This window comes from Rhinichthys klamathensis, unplaced genomic scaffold (assembly GCF_029890125.1).
Source record: "Rhinichthys klamathensis goyatoka isolate OS25496 unplaced genomic scaffold, OSU_Roscu_1.1 h1tg000309l_1, whole genome shotgun sequence".
Lineage (NCBI taxonomy): Eukaryota > Metazoa > Chordata > Actinopteri > Cypriniformes > Leuciscidae > Rhinichthys > Rhinichthys klamathensis.
In genome coordinates this window covers 1390285-1410413 of record NW_026606827.1, presented here as the reverse complement: position 1 = coordinate 1410413, position 20129 = coordinate 1390285, and the positions used below count along the sequence as shown (strand labels likewise).

Below are 20129 nucleotides of genomic sequence, written 5' to 3'. Positions count from 1 at the left end.
ATGACAGACACATTTTTATATTTGTAGCATGTCTGGCTGAGAGAGCACCTGTCTGCTCTTCCGATTAGATACCACTGAGTTTGCTGGATGCTCTTGAATTCTAAATATACTTGCTGTGATCGCAAACACTGAAAATCAGTTTGAATTTACATGTTTCTTGACACATCTTGACGGTCCTTTGTGGAGTTGATATGAGATTTTCAAGGAATGTATTGGGTTCAATACAAATTAAGAGGCCACAGAAAAGAATTTCGACTTGTCTGTCGATTTGATAAAAAAAACACACATTTGCAGTGAAGTCAAGCACTTTCAATGGAAGTCTATGGGATAAACATTACAATTCATACCATTTCCAAAGTATAGCTACAAGAATTTATTGCACAAAGTGCAATTGTTTGGTTACTGAAGTCGAAATTAAATGGAAATTCTCTGACCAGCCCAACATAGCAACAGTGGCTCAACCAATGGTGTGAGTTTGGGGTAGGGCTACCTGTTTTGTCCGACCAATGAAGAATGGGGAGTGTTCAGGAAACTGTTTGGAAAAAGTCTTTTATTTAGCAATTCTGTTATGGGGCGTGAATGGCATAGAAATCACACCCTTTTCACATTTAAACATTGATCTGTTCCAAAACCTAGTAAGGTGGACTTTAAAGCATTCTAGACACAAAGGCTAATTATGCTGCTTCCCAAGATATCTCACATGGATCCTTCACAAAGAAAGCAATCCCAGAATGCAGTGAAATGGTGGATGAGGTGAGAGAAATGTAGATTACAATTCATTTAGTACTGATAACAAATTAAATTTAAATTAATATTTCAGTAAATTTTGTATTGCTTAATAGAATGTTGCAGTTAGCAACATGCTAGTATCAGAGAGTCATGAACATGGAATATATATATATATTTTTTAAGATATTTGATGATATAAGAAATCAGTTTTGAAAGTAGACTATGTAAAACACTTAATGATTAATGGCAAGGTGGGTGTTTGCTTACAGTTAAACTCCATTTCTCCATAATATATTCATTGAAATAAGACCTTAATGACATCTAGATAGCACAGCCTGAGTAAAACCAGGTTTTTTTTTGGAGGGTACAGAACACTCCAGCACATTTAATCAAAGTACACAGAGTTTTGAAGATATGATGCAAACACATTAGGTCTGACTAAAGTCTGGACCAGTTGTAATCACGCAGACAGCACACTGAAACTCCAAAATGTTTCTATAGCATGTTGGCACAGCCAGTATGATAGAGAGGGGGTTTCCACACTACAAACTAGAGGGATTTGTAAGTCACATGACTCTGTTATTCGCACTGTATTCATGTATTGTAGCACACATACTGACTCTAACTGAGGTATTTGGTCAACTTGTTGCACTCTGAAAGGCGCCTTCCTGTTTTTTTGATAATGTGGTAAGATTTACAGTATGTGACATCCCCTCCACTCGGCACGTATAGTGCACCGATGTCTGTCAGTGAAAACCGCCACAAGCACTTTCACTATGTGCTGTGGTACACAGAAATGGAGTAATTCTTGACAACTGTTGCTTTAATTTTGGTTTGCTATATTATAACTTTACTAACCAAACATGACGTTCACATGGGTGAAACAAATTATTGTATATTTTATAATAAATCTCTTTAAGACTGTTTAAGAACATAAATAGTATCCTCCTAAAATTGTACCATTTGGAGACTGGTATATGCTCTTCAGCCAGAATGCTTAAAAATAGAACAACAGAAACAGAAAAGGGCTGTTCTGCCCCCCTGTGGTTGATAAAGGTTGTGAACCAGCATCATACACATATACAGTAGTACACAACACTTTCAACAAACTCTTAAACAATTAAGTTTTTGCTCTTTTTGAACAAGTGTAAGGTCCTAATAAAGCCGCTTTTCTACTTTCCAATGGGTTAAGATATGCAATGTGTGAACTAGCTACTTTTCATGCAAAGTTCCTTTTAGGTTAAGTATACAAGTGTCATAGAATTAATTTGTACAGTGTCCCACAACATATAATATAAACATAGTATGTACTCCATAGAAACTAACCACACATCATTACTCTGAGATCTGAGGCAAAAAAGACAAAAGAAACTGAGGAAAAGCTCCGTATTTTTATTTGAACTTACGGAGAATACCGCTGTCAACATATGCACTCTACCATATTGTATAAAAAGTACAAACAAGAATGACAATGTAAACATCAACACAATATAAAATACAGGCAGAGTGTATAATAGCAGTAAAGGTCCAGTCACACTAGACTTCCTTTCATACGCATCTGAACGCGTGAATGCAAGTATATATTAAGAACTCTTGCGCTTTGTTTTGAACTGACAATTGGTATAGCAAAAACACATTTAACTAACGTATCTAAATGTCACAGATTGACCTTTTGGCTCAATGCAATGGAAAGAATAGAGACTTCAAAGCTGTACTGCTTGCAGGGTTCCCGCAAAGTGGACTAGATAATATAACAATTTTAATGTTTTGTTATTTGTCATTTACAATTGATTCAAACAGATGACATAGAGAGTGACATCATTTAATGTTGCCCATATTTGTTCTGAAGTAATTTGACATGCTCAAAAGTCTAGTGTGACCGCATCTTAATTCCTAAATCTGCTATGTATAAAGTATGGAGGTTCAGTAATGGTCTCTGAGGTGTCAGTCCGGACGGATCCCTGGCATGATGGGGGATCTAGTGTTTATCTGGAGTTAATTGAAGAAAATCAGTCTTGTATAAAAAACCCATACAAAACACCCTAATTGATGTAGGGTGAAAAAAATATACAATTAAACGTATATCATAAAAATCAAGGCCTAAAAATGGCCTGTATACTGTCCACTTCACTGCTTCAGTCAAGTCTAAACATGTGAAATGTTCCGGAACGGGAACAAAAACAACCGCGAATGTAACGTGAGAACAACCGTGAGGATATCCGTCATAAAAACGGCCATGACAGTGCTATAATTAATAACAGAATGTATTTAAACCAGGAGAAAGGGAGTATCGAACAAAGGGGAGGGAAAAGAGATGGGCGGAGCTCGAAAGCTTGCCCACACCTGCAACAGTACTGGGGGGCGTAAGGAACCCAGCATGCAGTGCATCTTGAAATGTGCTTGGAAGGGGTAAAGGGTTGAGGATCAGAGAGAAACCCAATCAAGTGCCATTAAGGTCAACGACCCTGTTTCAGTCTGTCAATGTGGAAGGTGAGTTTAAGAGCGGGACCCAACTTCAGCCCCATGTATTTCATCATGACGTCACTGCGGAGGAGGAGGAGAGCTTTGCCATCAATTTCCTGTAACAGAAGAGTATCACCAGACAAGACAATGTTTAGCATTTTATTGCACAAACAAAAAGACAGAATATCGTTCATATTCTATACAGCCTCCGCACGGACAATAATGAAATTATTTTAATTAAACCATATTGTTTATGAAAATAATACGAGCAAATAAAAGTGCTAGTTATTAGTATTAAAAATGCATTCATGTTTTTGAAAAAGAAACATCTAAAATGAATAGTACTTTTTCAAATAACATCATTGCTGTTTGAGCTGTGCGCTGAAGAGCTGAATGAACAACGGTAAACTGAAGCGCTCTGTTTGAGGGTTAATTAACTCAACGAAACGCATCATATATGAGAATAATCCTATTTATACAACATAAACATAATATCACAACTTATATCTGCACAAAACGACACAAATGCACAAGTTAACTTAAACTAAGTTATGTGCTAGTCAGAATGTGTAACTCCTGTTGTGGATGCACTCTTCCTGTAACAACGCCCTGAAACACGGCAACTAAACCCAAAGAATTCACAACGTTTTATACAATACTGTTCTCTTTATAATGTTATGTAATATGAAAGTCCCAATCATAGTTATAAATGTCTATTTGTGCCAGTAAACTGTGCCCTTAACAACGCGCTAAAACACGGACACACAAAGAATTCAAAACATTCTTTTACACTAGTGTTCTCATTATAATTTGATGTAACCTATATACAGACTTGTGCTGCACATGTGGCACTTAACTGTATTTTCCTTTTCAAGCTATTCAAAGCTATCTGTAGTGTCTCAGCTGAAGGAAATAATACATTATTTATCAGCTTTAATATATCGGGCAAATTTTCTTATCGGAAGATAACATTAAAAATGAACATATATCGACAGATACTAATATGGTGTCTGATATATTGTGCATCCCTAATCATAAGCAATCGCTTGGCCTAAATATGTGGTATTCATTGATTGCAAACTGCTCCGGACACGCAAAAGCACAGCATTTTGACTTTGAATGTGCGGCGGTCAAATTACTTTAAAATAAATGATCGCCTTTTGAAGTTTAAGAAATCACATTAGGCTGTACAGGGATTTTTGGTTTTCTGTCCCAAAATGTAAGACCTCTTAAAATTATAAAGACGTGATATACCGCTTAAAGTCCCTGTAAAGCCAATTTTAAAAAAAAATTCTAAACACATTATAAATGTTAGAAATGTATTGCTAAAACATATTACAAAGACTGTGAACTGTGAAGTACTGAATTGTGGAGTTAGACCGTTAAACAGTTTTTCACCATTGCTAATTTTCCGGATTTTTTGGGCAGGGCTAAAACGGGGCTCGATGACGCACTGGAGCCCCTGAGCTCCTGGACACGCCCCTACTTGATGACGCACTGAGGCCATTGAGGCTGTCCGCTCCCCTAACAATATAGAGCACATTCACATCAGTTTTGGTGCTCAATCGTGAGTTACGGTCAGTACTATTAGATACTACAGCAGCCTACAGTTTTCTAGCTAGCTATGCCTTCGACACGGAAATGCGTAGGCTACTACCTGGATGCGATCACCGGATCACATACAAAACAGATCGGTGTCCTTATTTAAATTTCCCAAAAATGATTACATCAAGAAGAAGTGGATTCATTTTGTGAAGAGCCAACCTTGATGGAGAGCTGAGGATCACTGCCAAAACCCGCCTCTGTAAGTGATCATTTTACACAGGATAGTTTTATAAACTTTCGTCGGAGACAACTGAGACATTCACTGATAATCCGCTGTTACTGGTGAATGGGGCCGAACCGACTATCTTCCGCCTCGGCATTCATCCTCCCGTCGCGCCGACAACTGGTGCCATCATCGGCAGTGCGTGCCCACCGTGCGAGCATCCATTTCGGCTGTAGAGTTGAGTGTGGCGACGGCAGCTTTCCCGCGAGTGGGTGTGGTTTCAGCACAGCCAGCGGACACGCCCCCAGCGTTTGAGAGCAGAGAATACTGCTCATTTTTTCAAGATTTTGATAGCTTATTTTATGTACTTGCTGGCTTTTTTTATCATTCAAATTTGGCAGGGTGGCTAATAACACATTTTTCTGTGGTGTGACAAACTCAGAACACAAACAAAATTTTGACTTTACAGGGACTTTAAGAAATTTAGGACGTTTGATGACCTTGAATTTGATCAAACTGAATTCAAGACTTTCTTCACTTACATGTTTGCGGAAGAGGTCTGCGTGTGGTCCGAGCTGAGGGTCGATGTCTCTGATGAACTGCATGACGTCCTCCACCGTCCACAGGTTGGGGTCCTGTCCACTGGGTCGCGGGCTTTCTCTCGAGCTCAGAAAGCGGTCGGAACCTGGGAAGCAGTCAGAAGACAAATCAGTGAAAAATCAAGATCTTCTGAGATTTTGAAGTCCATAATTTGCTCACATAATTGCATTCCCGAATAAGGTTTACAGTGGGGTCCAAAAGTCTGAAACCACGACTGGATTGAAATATTAATACTTGTCCTGTTTTTGCTAACAGCAGCACTCTACACAAGTCTACGTAAACCATCCAGAAAGTCAGACTTTTTGTACAGAGGAGTCAACGTCACAAATCTGCTTACATTTGATTAGTAACCTAGAAATAGTGCAGAAATATAACTTTCCGGGTTTAAATTAGATTTGAAGTCCATGCAAATGATCTTCAACGGTGGGCTAGTTTGTGTACCTGTTGAGCCCAGACGATGTAGTTTCCCCGGTGAGCTGCTATTCTGAGAGAGGGGACGCACTGACAAGCCATGTCCGGGAGACAGATGTGTTTTCTCCAAGACCTCCGAGCCGCCAACCCCATTCTCTATCAGGAAGGGTTCTGATCAAGCGCAAAAATGCACAAGCACACACCATTTAACACTTAGAAAAGGCCATAACACAGAGTTTACTGATACAGTTTTTCTTGGTCGCTTTGGATCAATTCTCAAATCAGAATTTTTTTCTCTCAAAAAATAAGTTCAGATCTCTGAACAATTGGTTTCTTGTTCACATCAGATTTGAACTTCTTATTGATTTAAGCAAATGGCATGTTTTGGCACGTGTTCGCAAAAGAGTAAGTATGATTGTCTACAATTTGCAACTGATGAGTTGATTCTCAGTAAAATTGTCAAACTCTTCAACTTCTAAAGATTCTTTCATCGTGTGAGACAATATTATCAATTCAATTATCAAAATCTGTCAGACATGCAAGTATATTCCATAAATATCTGACATGGAATGTTTGTAATATCTGTTAAATTGGCAAATGGCCAGCCATTTTAATGAAACGGGAAATCACATGCAATCAAGTTTGGAATCATATATATGGAGTTTGCCCAGCACAATCACTACCATTTTTGAACATGGGAGGAATGTCACAACCCTAAACCGCAGCAGCTACAGCAGTACTGTATAAATACAGTACATTTATTTTTGTAGAAATGTGTTACATGTAAACTGAAAAATTCACAGTTGCTTGTTGTGGAAGAGTATGTAAGAATGTATGGTGGTGGTGGTGTTAGGACAAGACATAAGTGTGCATACAACTAAGTTTACGTGTTTACATTTAACACATTTTAACAAAAATAAATGCACTGTATAAATACGTATCTAAAAATGTTCCTTTTCTTTTTTTGTACTACAATATTGACTTTTCCCTGTAAAGTTTTATCTACTGTTGAAATCTGTATCTAGAAAGCTCAGTGTGATACACAAGAGCAAGACAAAACAGATATTCTTGTGTAGTATATAGAAAGCAGTCAGTGTGCCGACTGAAAAACTAAACACCAGTGTGGCTCACGTGATGAGAAAAACACTTTTTATTTTGGTGGCATATGCCAATTTCTTGACAATAACTAGGTTTTGATAAATTAATTAAATGTTTTGGGTGAGTTTTACTACATTTTATAGACATGCAATAGAGTTCTGATGTTCCAGCAAACAGTTGTGACAATTGCACTTTGAGTTTAGAGAATGTTAAGAAAGGTTGGAAATGTTCCAAAGCGATGGAGAAAAACTGCAAATGCTGTTTTAGCAGTGGAACAGTGTGAAATACCTTCTGAGGAGATACGGTGGTTTTTAGCTATTTTGTGCGGTACAGGATTGCTATGGTAGGCGTCATGCTGAAGGAATCTCTTAGTGCCTCGACCAGGTCCAGAACTCAGACTTTCTGCAAAGTTTCTCCTCTCTACAACATATACAAGGCCCTCTTTTTAAGTCTACACAACTGTAAGATCAAAAAGGCACAAAGATGGTAATGTTTGCACGCATGAGCGCTGACCAGTGTATGTCCGGCTGTCATAGTGAACTCCTCCCAGAGGGACGGGCTGATTGCCGAACAATGGGTCGCAGTGCAGGTTGTGACAGAGTTTCTCCAGGAAGCGCAGCAGATACGTCACACTGTTCACTGCCGGCAGTGTTAGAGTGTGGTGCTGCTGCTCAAAGTAGGCTGTAAGAGTCAAATGGGCAAAATTCTGTGGTTATTATTAGTCTATGATCTCTTAACTTTAGTTTGGCTGCAAGATTGATTTAAATAAAACTGAAATCGCAATATGGCTTAGTGTGCTTATCAAATGCAAATGCTGCGATTTTATTAGATAAATATGTACTGCATGTTTCAGAGTGAAGTGCAGCACTGTGGGGTTTTTTCAGTGGGGCTTGGTTCACAGTAAATGCTGCTCCTGCATGTGCTCGGATTTTTTTTTTTTTTTTATAATGTGATTTTGGGAAAGCAACATGCGTCAACCATATTTAACAAATTGTGATGCGAAGCTACAGTTTTACCCCAAAATAAAGCTTGATGGTTTAACATTTGAAAATTAAGAAATTAAGAACCCATAAATATTAGTACTGTAAAATAAAACATATTTATTATTTTGTTTACTATTTTATTTAGTAACAATATAAATCATAAAATATTGCTATTATTGTCACATTCATATATAATCACAAATTGTGCAGCAAACCAGGAGCTTTATTTTATTGCATTTTAAATTGCAATCACAATTTTTATCAGAAAATTCTAAATTAGAAACATTCTGCCCTAACAAGAAGTCAAAATAGGACTTTAGAGGCTCTTAGTTAATTTCTATTAGCTTTGTGGGTCTGTGCTTACCTGATATGAGCTCTCCTCCATGACCTGGTTTGAGGCAGGAGAAGACTATGCTCTCGTTATGTGCACAGTCAACACAGGCCTGAACACACTGCTGCAGCACAGATGAAGCTCGGCCAGGCCCAAAGTGATCTGGCAGGGACTGGATACGCCGTGCATCCAGATGGGGACCTACTTTTCCATACTTATTCAAGTACACACATACTGAGACACAAGGAAGTTGTTAGGAAAGACAGTATGCAACAAGGACTGAAAACTTCTTTACCACGGTAAACTTTCAAATATTTAAGACACTTGCGGTACCTGTAGGGGCCTGTAGGGCGGCGCTGGGAATGGTGGCGTGGTCCAGTGGAACTGAGCTGGTGTCGGGCTCTGGAGTGCTACTGCTTGGGGAGGTGGGCATAGGATTGGGTACCAATCGGGGCTTTCTCTGTATACAAAGAAATAAGCACAGTCAGGAGAAATCTGCATAAATAACATTGCCTTATAGTTTTCGATTCGTTAGCAGACTAAGTCGCACCTTGCTGCCAGGTTTGGGGCCTCTCTTTTTTGGAATCTTGATGGGTTCTGTTGGGTTCTGCTGCACTTTCTGGGCCCAGCTGGCTGGCAGTTTGCCTCTGGGTTTGCTGATAGGTCTACCAGGTCCTCCAATCGCTCCTTCAAGCCACGCTGTCCTTTTGGCCCAGCTTAGCTAGAAGACAACGTAAAAATACAACATATTCAAACTTTCATTTAAAATATTTTGCTAGCAATTCCATACACTGAAAACTGTAATAATATTACCAACTCAATCCTTTAATCTAAATTTGCATCTCATTCGCATAAAGCACAATCAATTAAAAGCTTTCCTGTAGCTCAAACAGTAGAGCGTTGGCACTTGCAACGCCAAGGACATGGGTTTGATTTCCAGGGAAAGCAAGAACTGCTAAGAATTTAAATGTGTACCCTGAAACGCAATGTAAGTAGCTTTGGATAAAAGCTTCTGCAAAATGTAAATTATTGGCCTTTTAAACTTACAGCAAGCATTGTGTGCAAAAACAAAAAAGGTAATCCATGTTAATTTCAGTATAAGCAGACGCAAAACGCCACTAAAGGCCATAAACGACGCAAAACATTTTGAGGCAAAAAGGCATTTTGAGTTTATGGTAGTGCTTCCATGTTAAAAAATAGCTTCCTGCCCTCCATCTGCATTTTGTGCCACAGCAACGCAGTGACGTGACATCATGTGCAAACAAGATAAAGGAAAATTTAATTTCTGTCACGGTTGCGAATTGTCCACCGGACAGAATATAAGAGAATATCAAAAGCTTTGGGAGTCAGCTGTCCATGGCAGTCCTAAACCTGCCAAGGTAATAGAACAATAACACACTCAGCAAAACATAGTCTAATTATCGTTATCGACAAAATCCCAGAAGATATCTAGATATATTTTTTGTCAATCTCACAGACCTTTACTTTTGACTACTTTTCATATCATGATGACTCTTTTATAAATACTTTTATACCTTGCTTCCTGGTTTGGGGCCTCGTTTTTTGGGGATTTTAATAGATTCCAGTTCCTTTCCAAGCTGACTTGTCTGGGAACCAAGTGTTCCTTTCTGACCCCAGGGCCCGGATAGTTTGGTTTTCTTGCGGCCAGGCTTACGTTTCTTTTGGGGTGGGGGTCGGCCTGGCGTAGGAGCCATGCCTGTCCCCTCTATGCCACCATCTGGTAGGGCACCAAGTGCACCTAGCGTCTTCGGTAACCCAACTGCAAAAAATAAAGAAAAGGAAGAAAAGAAAAGAGAAAAAGAAAATGCTGATCATACTGGATAATACAACACATCGTGCAGCAACAAACATAGGCAGAAGATGAAGAGAGACAGGCTTTGTGTGCAGAGCTGACCCATTTTTCTTTGAGCCATTTTAACAAAGAAACGAGTTGTGTTACACATTTTTGGTGCTGGTGGCCTCTGAAGTGCTACATAGACGAAAACAAATGCGAGAGAGTGCACAACATGAAAGGAGGAAGGGAGAGAGATTTCAAGAAATATGATGAGAGAAAGATTCAAACATGTGAATTAAGATTCTTGAAAACCAAAAAAGCAAAACTGATTGAAAAGTCTATAAACTTTACACGCATTAAAGATTTATCAGACTTAAATTGAGTGGGGAAAAACACACAAAAAACACCAGAAGAATCAAATGATCAAATTCAACTAAAAGAGAGCAAACGCACACAAACACTTCAGAGCTTTACAGACCTGTTAGTGAGGCCATGATTGCAGTTTGCACTCATCCAACTCAGGGAAATGAAGACTACACAACCTCACAGAACTAGGGTCTGCTCTTGATCTTGCAGTGTGTCAATTTGTGGCATCTTGTTCTCTCAGTCAATTCACTTCCTTCCTGCCCTTTAGTTTCGATCTTCTCTCTAAAGCTTTAAAGTCTGCTCATAGCGACACGACGACCATCTTTCTAGTACTGTTAACCCTGAAAGTCATTTATACACAAAAACGGTGGAGTTTGTTTTGGCTCTATCCCAGACTGATAGGTTTACACATTTTCCAAGTTTCCTTCAAGTATAAAGACATTTACAAATAAAACACCATAACAACTTGCTTACCAGGAATAGCTGTGAAGTTTAGTTTGAATTTAGAGGCCTGACAAGGTTTTTCCTCCTCTGCTAAACTCACTGGCCTTGCGTTGTCTCTTTAACCCTCTTCGCTCATCCCACTCAAACAGTCACACCAGCTCTTCAATGCGAGGCCAGCTATTGGGCACAGGGTTTGCAGCCGTTCCAGCTGGGTGGATGCCAACCTCTTGTAAACCAAAACTCTCAAGTTCTCTCTGATTTTCTCTCTCTCAAGCCTTTATTGCTTAAAGGAACACGTCACCCAAAATTTTTAATTCATAATTCAGACAATTTTAATGTAGACTTAGCTACAAACATAATTGTACATAATGTAAATTGCATAGTTATTTTCCAATATGTCACTGATTCAACTCCCTCTCATTTACAAGACAACAATAGGTACGAGTCCCAAACTCATAGGTAAGACTGTAAAAGTTTTTTACACTTTTGCCATAATATTGTTACATATATTTTTACAATTCATATTTTAATATATTTTAAAATATAATTTATTTCTGTGATGGCAGAAATAAAGATTACTCCACTCTTCAGTGTCACTTGATGCTCCAGAAATCATGCTAATATGCTGATTAGTGCTCAAGAAACATTTCTTATTATTATCAATGTTGAAACAGTTGTGCTGCTTAATGTTTTTATGGAAACTTTTGTGATACATTTTATTTTAGTATACTTTGATTAATAGAAAGTAAAAAAAAAAAAACGAAATTTAATTGAAATAGAATATGTAGAATGTAAAAAGTTTTACAGTGACTTTTGATCATTGTAATGCATCCTTGCTGAATAAAAGTATTACATATTTTTATTATAAAAAAACGGACCCCAAAAAGTTTAGAATGGTAGTGTAAATTGCATAAATGTGCTTTTCCATTATATCCCTAATTCAATCTCTAAAACCACAGGTAATACTCTCACAGTTGTCAGAGTGTATTTAGCACTGGCCTCTTTAAATGAAGTCTTTTGTTCCTCAACATCTTAATTCCATCCTTCTCTGTGCATGAATGCGAATGCAAACACTTGTCAGAATACTAGAGCCTGAATTCGTACTAAGTGATCCATACCTTTAGTGCCTGGCGGCTGCAGGTTGTCTCCAGTGAGCGTGCACCAGTTGACGGGGAAGATGTCTCTGGAATCGTAGCGGCAGTAGTAATCAAAAGCGCCCCGCCAGCCGTCAAAGGTGACCAGCACCTCCACACCCCGCAGCGCGCCCACTGTGGCGGGACAGATGAAGTGAGGATTCTTCCTGTCCACCGCCTCCAGCTTCATCCCCACCTCAAAACAGTTCCGCTCTGGGGCAGGTGGCTCTTGCTGGAGGGCCAAAGAGATCCAGGGAAATATGAGTGAAAGAGAAACATTTCAGACAAAAAATGTGAAAGGCAAACGTATTCTCTTTGCTTCTTTTAGCATCAAATAACCAGAACATTTAAAAATAATATCTGAACAAAAACAATGAACTTGACTTTGAACCTATTGTGTGTGTTTGTATGTTTGGAACAGATACCTTGTGAAAGATTCGGGCTGGGGCCATTTCTGCTCCATTGAGTGTTTTTAATAAGAACATGGGCCATGATGATGCGTTCAGACGAAACCCTAGAGAACACAGAACATTTAGAGTCAAATATCACTCCAAATTGATCAAAACACATTTTTATGAAGGCAAGGAAGTTGCTGATTACTTGTGTTGCAAGACGAGACAGCACTTTGACAGTCTTATTGTGCTCTGTTTAATTTTCTCTTTGGCATTATCAAAATCATGTAAAGTAGTGTGCTTTAGCTTAACTCAAAAGATGGTGCTAATGGGGTAAAATTACCTATCTTCACTTGAATGATTTTTTTTAAAAAATCTATCCGCTTGTTACTTCTGACGTCACACGTCACCGTTTCCGGGTCCAAGCGCTCTATCAGAAACCAAAGTAAACGGTGTGCTGTAATACTACAGAAACGTCATGATCCTAACCTTTATCTCCATACCCAAATTTCCATTGGCCAAACAGTGATGCATCTTTTCAGAATTGTTCAAATATTGTCCAGAGACTGTAGTGTACATTGTGAGTTTTAAAGGTGCCCTAGAATTTGAAATTGAATTTATCTTGGCATAGTTAAATAACAAGAGTTCAGTACATGGACATGACATACAGTGAGTCTCAAACACCATTGTTTTCTCCTTCTTATTTAAATCTCGTTTTTGAAAAACACCCCTGAAAAATAGGCGAATCTCCACATAACACCGACTGTGACGCAACAGTCGGGATCATTAATATGTACGCCTCCAAAAATTTAAATGCCAGCCCATGTTCAATGCCAGGCAGAACTGCGCAGCAGAATCATCTGAAGTTTTCCAGGTGAAGAGACAAGCGAGGATCATAGGGAAAATGGCAGATCATGGAAACAAATGTTATGTTCCAGGCTGTGCAGGGGATGTGAGGACTTTTCATACCCTTCCCACAGAAAAGAAATGTCAACAGGCGTGGTTGATGTTTATCTATAATCGGGTTTGCTCTGCCCATTTCACCACGGACTTATTTTCTAACCTGGGACAATATCAAGCAGGCTTCTCTCAGCGTCTCATACTGAAGAAGGGGGGAATTCCAACTATATTCCCGCAAGTGGTAAACTAGTGATTTTATTATCGATAATTTACACTGTGTTATCTAGATCCAGCGCAAGATCCTAGTAACGTTACAGTAACAATAGCAAACTCCAAGTAACGAGCATACATAACTAAATAGTATGACAAAGTATTCACGATGAGGTTAATATTTCTTGCCTGTGTTGTCATATAAATCTACACAATAATACTGTAGATTCATATGTAAATTCCCTTTTGTCAAATAATTTTACTTTCGTCTATTTCATCAATAGTAGCCAGCAGCCATATCACCCTGTAGCCCAAGACTGGTTGCCCACTGAAGCTAAGCAGGGCTGAGCCTGGTTAGTACCTGGATGGGAGACCTTCTGAGAAAACCAGGTTGCTGCTGGAAGAGGTGTTAGTGAGGCCAGCAAGGGGCGCTCACCCTGTGGTCTGTGTGGGTCCTAACACCCCAGTATAGTGACGGGGACACTATACTATCAAAGAGCACCGTCCTTCGGATGAGACGTTAAACCGAGGTCCTGACTCTCTGTGGTCATTAAAAATCCCAGGATGTCTTTCGAAAGAGTAGGGGTGTAACCCCGGCATCCTGGCCAAATTTGCCCAGTGGCCTCTGTCCATCATGGCCTCCTAATCATCCCCATATATATATACACTGATTGGCTTCATCACTCGGTCTCCTCTCCACCAGTAAGCTGGTGTGTGGTGGGCGTTCTGGCGCACTATGGCTGCCGTCGCATCATCCAAGTGGATGCTGCACATTGGTGGTGGTTGAGGAGATTCCCCCTTCCATGTGAAGCGCTTTGAGTGCCTAGAAAAGCGCTATATAAATGTAATGAATTATTATTATTATTATTATTATCAACAACACGTCAGGGGCTAACTACGTTAGTTTAGTTGCTCGCAGATAATGTTAGCTCACTCGATCCTTCTAGCTAACGTCACATTCTCCAACACATAAGTTGAAGCTATTTATTTGACAAGGCATCTAACGTTAGTCCATTTGTTAAAATGTTTTAATTTTTGAAAACTGACGTGTGATTATTTTGCACGCTTGTATTTCAGAGTGTGTGAAGTGAAACAGCCAATCAGAGCAGAACTCCTCATTACTATTCATGACCCTTCCAAATAAGGTAAAAACAGACCATTTCATTCTAGGGCCAATTTCTAGAGTTGAAAATGGACCTGTAAAACCATTTTAACATTTTAAATGCCCTTAAATAAGCCACATACCCTCTATGTAGATATCAGAGACAAAATTCAAATATTATTTCAACACATTCTAGGGCACCTTTAAAGAGCTATACATAAATATTGCTCATAAATGGCCGTTGTGATAGTATTCTCACTTGAAATGGAGTGGAGGTTTGGACCCGGACACAGTATTTGTTACGTCTTAATGACGTAGTCTTAACAAGCAGATTTCACTGTGAATAGAATCAAGGTTTTAAATTTGTGAGATTCTAGAGACCTAGTGGCGGCTGCAGCATGCCTCCGTTTTTCTCGCAATTGCCAATGGGCTGGATTTCTGCAGAGTCCACCAAGCGCCAGAAATCATTCTTGTTGTCACTACCATCCAGTCGCAGGCGGAGGCGAGAACCCGTCAGGCCCACCACTGTAGCAATGCAGGTCGATGTAGTGTTTCTAGGATCCTGAGCTTCCAGCTTCATGCCAGCCTTAAACTCATTCACTGGAGGGGTCGTGCTCTGAGAATAGGGGTCATCTTTTTATCTTAATGTGGTAGTATGACATTTAAAATTGGCCCATAATAATGAAGTGTTCCACAGTTGCATGTGTGCATGAAAAGACTCACTTGTCTGAAGCAGTGAGGAGGAGCAGCGACTGCTCCTGTCTCTTTCAGGTACTTCTCCCAACTGAAATGCCCTTAAAAGTAGAGGTAAACATGTCAACATCAAACAACTCTTGGGGCTACGTTCACACTGCAAGCCTTAGTGCTCAATTCCAATTTACTGCTCAGATCTGATCTTTTTTCCTTTTTTTTTACCATTCACATTTTTGTTTTAAATGAGGCCAATATCAGATTCTAGTGTGAGCAGATCATGGTCCTGGAGTGACCTGGATGCACAAAAGAATGATAAAAAATATGTAACGCAGTATGCTGTCATACGCAAGTAAACACAAAGGGCATTAAAGTAAGCGATTACCAACTATTTATTGTGTTATCTGCCGTGGAAGCCAGCAAAGTTATGCACAGGCAATATAAAAAACAAAGACGAGGATGCGAAAAAAGAGCAGAGTTTTTAAACATTTATGATACGAGCCCTCATGTTTTGTTTGTAGAGCTGTCACTGTAATACTTATGAGTTCTGAGACATCACCATCCTTCCTGAGTACCTTTCACAACTGTCTTGATAACTTCGGTTTATCTGGAACTTCTGTAAAATCTGACTCCCATTAACGCAGAATTGTGATGAATCTAGAGTGGTGTAAAAGTCGCATGAATTCCAATATGACTGTTCATAATGAGGTCACATTGCAAAACATCTGACCTGTCTCGGATTTAGTAACACATATGGAAGTGGCCCAAATCGGAATTGAAAAGATCAGATTCCATGTGGTTTGTGCTATTCACACTAAAAAAAAATTATGTTAACAGCCAAACAAAAAAAAATCGGATCTGAGCACTAAGGCATTGCAGTGTGATTGAGAGGCTTTTGTCTTTAGTGTCTACCATTCCATAACTACCAACATAAAGGTTTACAGTGAGATATAATCTAAACCTGAATGATTAATGATTATGATATGAATGACGAATTTGTCATTGTACTGTTTTGTTGTTGCGTTTTTCATTAAGAATAATAGGCTAATGAACTCACCATTCAAGCAATCCACCCCTGAATTGGCGCTAGTTTGAAAAGCGAAACTAAAATGCGCACAGGCGCAGAGCGAGCAGAACAGAGCTCCATTGAAATGAACTGAAAACGTTCGCTCTGCACCATTAAGCCTTGTTTATACTTTCGCCTGGCTCCGCAGCGCGAGCATCTGCCTGAGCGCGAAACTCCCCAAACGGACGAGGCATTTATACTCGACCCGCTCGCCGTTGTACTAATCTTTCAAACGACAGTGCGGACGCGCGCATTTTACCTTCGCCTTTAAATTAGCGATTTAAAAGCTAATTGTCCTACGTCGATTAACCGGTGGGAAAATATCCTCACCGTCACATCCCTAATCCGTGCATTATGTGACAGCAGCCTAATATTCCTGCTGATGTCTGTATTTTTAATGTTAATCAAAAAAAAAAGACTCACTGCAAAAAAATAAATAAATAAAAATCACTCAATGCTCTTGACTGAATAACTTTTATAAGGATTCATCCATATTTCATTCATAGAGTGAAGACTATGATTATTCAATTTCTGTACCTAATCTACTAATCTAACTACTGTTAGATCTAACCGAAAAACCTGAAAAGCACTGTTTATTTAATTTGTATCCTTTTTAAATTGTTTATTTGTGCTATTGCTTGTAGTTTGATTATTTGTTCTTATTTTATTTCAGACTGTTAACTTGTCTTTAATAGTGTTTGATATTTATATTATATTTATGTAAATTTGTTTTAGTTTGCATTGTTCTTGCATTCCATGTAAAAAGTCTGGCGAGTAAATTCAAAAATGTACTAGCCAATGGCGAATCCAGTTTCAGTGTGTCCGTAGAGGATTGTAAAGTCTTCCCAGACTACTTTCAGATGTGAATCACTATAATGCTGAATGTGCCCCAATTTAGATATCTGACTCAAAGCAGGTATTTAAGTGTAGTGAGTTTGCTACCTTGGTACTGTGATGGCACACGAGAGGGACGGCCACTGCGAGCATGCTTGATCCGTCTGCTATCTTTCCACTCAATAGCTACTGGGAGAGGAAAACACTTCAAAATCAGAAATCACCACATTTTTTATTTAGCCTGATAGATAGGTCAGAATATCTCCCCTGATAACAGTTATAACTTTCATTATTGAAATTATGACAAAATGCAAATCTTGGCGAGTATCTTCATAAACAGTCTGTTATGTCTTAAATTAACGTAAATAATTGATTGAAATCATACGTGTCAATACATTAGATCAGAGAATTAGGTCAAAAGGAAAGGAAAAGGGAAAAAACTTGAACGAGTACATTTTCACTGCTCTTGATTGAGCAAATGTTGTTACTTTAATAAGGATGAATCTATATTTAATTAATACAGTGAAGACTTTGCAGTGTTATTTTACATTTGACATACTTTCTGCAATATTTCTTACCTACTTGAAAAAACACTGAAAAAGCACTGTATATTTCATTTGTATCTTATATTTATATATTGTATATATTATTTTATTATATTGTATTTATTTGGGATACTGCTTGGAATTTGTTGTTATTTGATCACTGACTGTATACAAGTTTACATGGGTCAAGAACAACGAAAACAACTATTTGTATTGATGGTTAATAGAAAAAAAATCCTGCATCTTATGTGCATCTTACAATAATCATGTTTTTATATGTCTTGCAAACTAAACATTGTTTTATGAATTGTGTTCATTTAAATATCACCAAAGTAAAATTTTCAAACTGGCTGACATAAGGTTTTGTGAAGTAGCATTTATATTGAGTTTATATTAATGTGTCAGTGACAATCTGACAAAGTATAATGTGATATTTTACATTTATTTATAAACTTATATTTATCTGTTTATACATGAATTAAACATTTATGCATTTATTTAAATTCGTTTAAAAAAACGTAACATTTAATTAAAATGCCAATATTTTCTATTCAAAAATAATGCTGCAAAATATTCATTTATTAATAAACAAAAATATTAACGTACTGAACAAAAAAGAGTATCACCTTTCTGTGTTACAGGTTTCTTCATGATCCAGCTTTTCCCAACCTCTCTGCGAAACATAAACACAAAACTGAGATTTTAAACCTGTTTTCTTACATTAATGTCTGTTGTGTTTGGTTCGATGTGGCATGTCTGTCTGTCTGTCTGTCTGTCTGTCTCTCAGGCATTGAATTGTTGTCCTGGTCAGCTGTCACTGGTCTCTCATTGTCGAAATGCTGAACACTGCCAACCAGCTATATTCCCAAAAGGACAATAACATGGACATGGATACGACAACTAGATAAAAGGACATTTTTCTTACACAGATTGACCCCTTTAACATTTTTCTTTCTGGACTGACGCAAAGGGTCGTTGAGTCAGACGCTTAACAACCAGCAATGACCTAAAAGGTCAATGTGAAATAGTAAACAACAAGCGACATGTTTGGGCAGTGCTGTTAGAGATGGAACCCTTCATATTCAAATGAATAATAACATAATAACAACAACAAGATAATAATACTATAAACGATAAGATCCCGTTAAACCATCAGTTTTTTAGCAGTCAAAAAAAATTCAGTCAATACTAGTTATTCTGCTCGCGCGCATCTGATAATTTCTGTGTTCGTACACCGCTCCTTCATGACTAAAAGCAGATATTAGATCAATAAAAACTAACTGTATGCGTACAGATACCTCAAAAGATGGCTCCTTGTCTCCCAGTTTTCCAGTTCTCTGTTCAAATGCAGAGCGCCTTTGAGCGCCAAACACACAGTCCCTCCCTCTCCATAAATGACAGCGCGCAGTAGCGGCAGGGATTTGATTCATCCCAGCGTGACTCGAGTCTTTTGAATCAGTTCATTAAAAAAAGATTCATTCGTGCTGCGAAAGGCATGAGAGGAGAAAAATTGAGTCGATCCATGGAAATAGATAATGAATCGTTCACTTAAAAGATCCGTTCACGAACCAAGCACCACTACAGCCTCGTTTCACTGGGACGCTACACTCCTCCAGCTCGACAACTCGAACAAAAGCTTATTCTGTATTTTTTTGTACATTTAAAATCATGCCAAACTCTCTAGGGATGATTTATGTGCATTAAACGCTATAAAACAATAGACTTTTAAGAACACTGCATACAAAACACCACACTCAACAAATATGATGCTATGCTACGTAGCATCATGCATATTATATTGCATATTTCTTTACGCTATTCTGACCTCGATCCTAGGAAACGAACAGTAAAATATACGTTACTTATTTGGGTCTTTGTTTTTGTAAGGCAACACCTCCAATGCATATACAACAAGCATTAGCTAAATGCTAACCTCTAGCAACTCTCTTGAGTCACTTTTTGTGTTTTCCCTTTACATTTTCCGAAACTAAAGTTATAAAGTGATGTAATAACTGCTACGCAATTATTACGGACGGTAGGAAGGGGACTGTTTACCTTGCGCGGAAAGGTTTTTGTGTGATTTCTCAAGTGTGAGGGTTAGTGTTTATCCGCCATGTTTTTAGTGCGCGTGTAGTCTTGTGTGTGTCAGTAGCAGCGCGTGGAGAGGGGAGGGGCTGCACGCGACTGCACGGGACGATTAGACTCCTATCAAAATGGGTCAAGAAGGCAATGATAGTTATCTATAATGTGTATGTTTGTGTAATGTCTA

At 38.6% G+C, this 20129-nt stretch overlaps 1 protein-coding gene across 6 annotated transcripts; it reads right to left on the bottom strand.

Annotated features, from left to right (window-relative positions):
- Positions 1-2101: 2101 nt before the first annotated feature.
- Positions 2102-20024, bottom strand: LOC130104360 (polycomb protein SCMH1). Of its 6 annotated transcripts, none has more exons than XM_056270834.1 (16): positions 19916-20024; positions 18487-18533; positions 17424-17504; positions 15449-15519; positions 15107-15341; positions 12547-12635; positions 12107-12353; positions 9919-10163; positions 8934-9104; positions 8717-8843; positions 8417-8617; positions 7583-7750; positions 7358-7489; positions 6002-6142; positions 5503-5645; positions 2102-3308 (listed from the first exon to the last, which is right to left on the bottom strand). In XM_056270834.1, the coding sequence occupies exons 2-16, from the start codon at positions 18509-18511 to the stop codon at positions 3186-3188; spliced, it is 2199 nt and encodes a 732-aa protein (XP_056126809.1). In that variant the 5' UTR covers positions 18512-18533; positions 19916-20024; the 3' UTR covers positions 2102-3185. The 6 variants fall into 6 exon arrangements, with proteins under 6 accessions (XP_056126809.1, XP_056126811.1, XP_056126810.1 ...); XM_056270836.1 differs by having other exon boundaries at positions 17424-17501; positions 19916-20017; XM_056270835.1 differs by lacking the exon at positions 19916-20024 and adding an exon at positions 19159-19274.
- Between the last annotated feature and the right edge of the window lie 105 nt (positions 20025-20129).

What these genes read in the sequence shown, in the direction of transcription:
- LOC130104360 (XM_056270834.1), bottom strand. Translation starts at nt 18,511, where the DNA reads ATGAAGAAACCTGTAACACAGAAAG. An exon ending in CGCCCTACAGGCCCCTACAG is followed by an intron (nt 8,618 to 8,716) that starts GTACCGCAAGTG and finishes CTTGTGTCTCAG; the next exon opens with TATGTGTGTACTTGAATAAG. An exon ending in TGGAGGAGAGCTCATATCAG is followed by an intron (nt 7,751 to 8,416) that starts GTAAGCACAGAC and finishes TGACTCTTACAG; the next exon opens with CCTACTTTGAGCAGCAGCAC.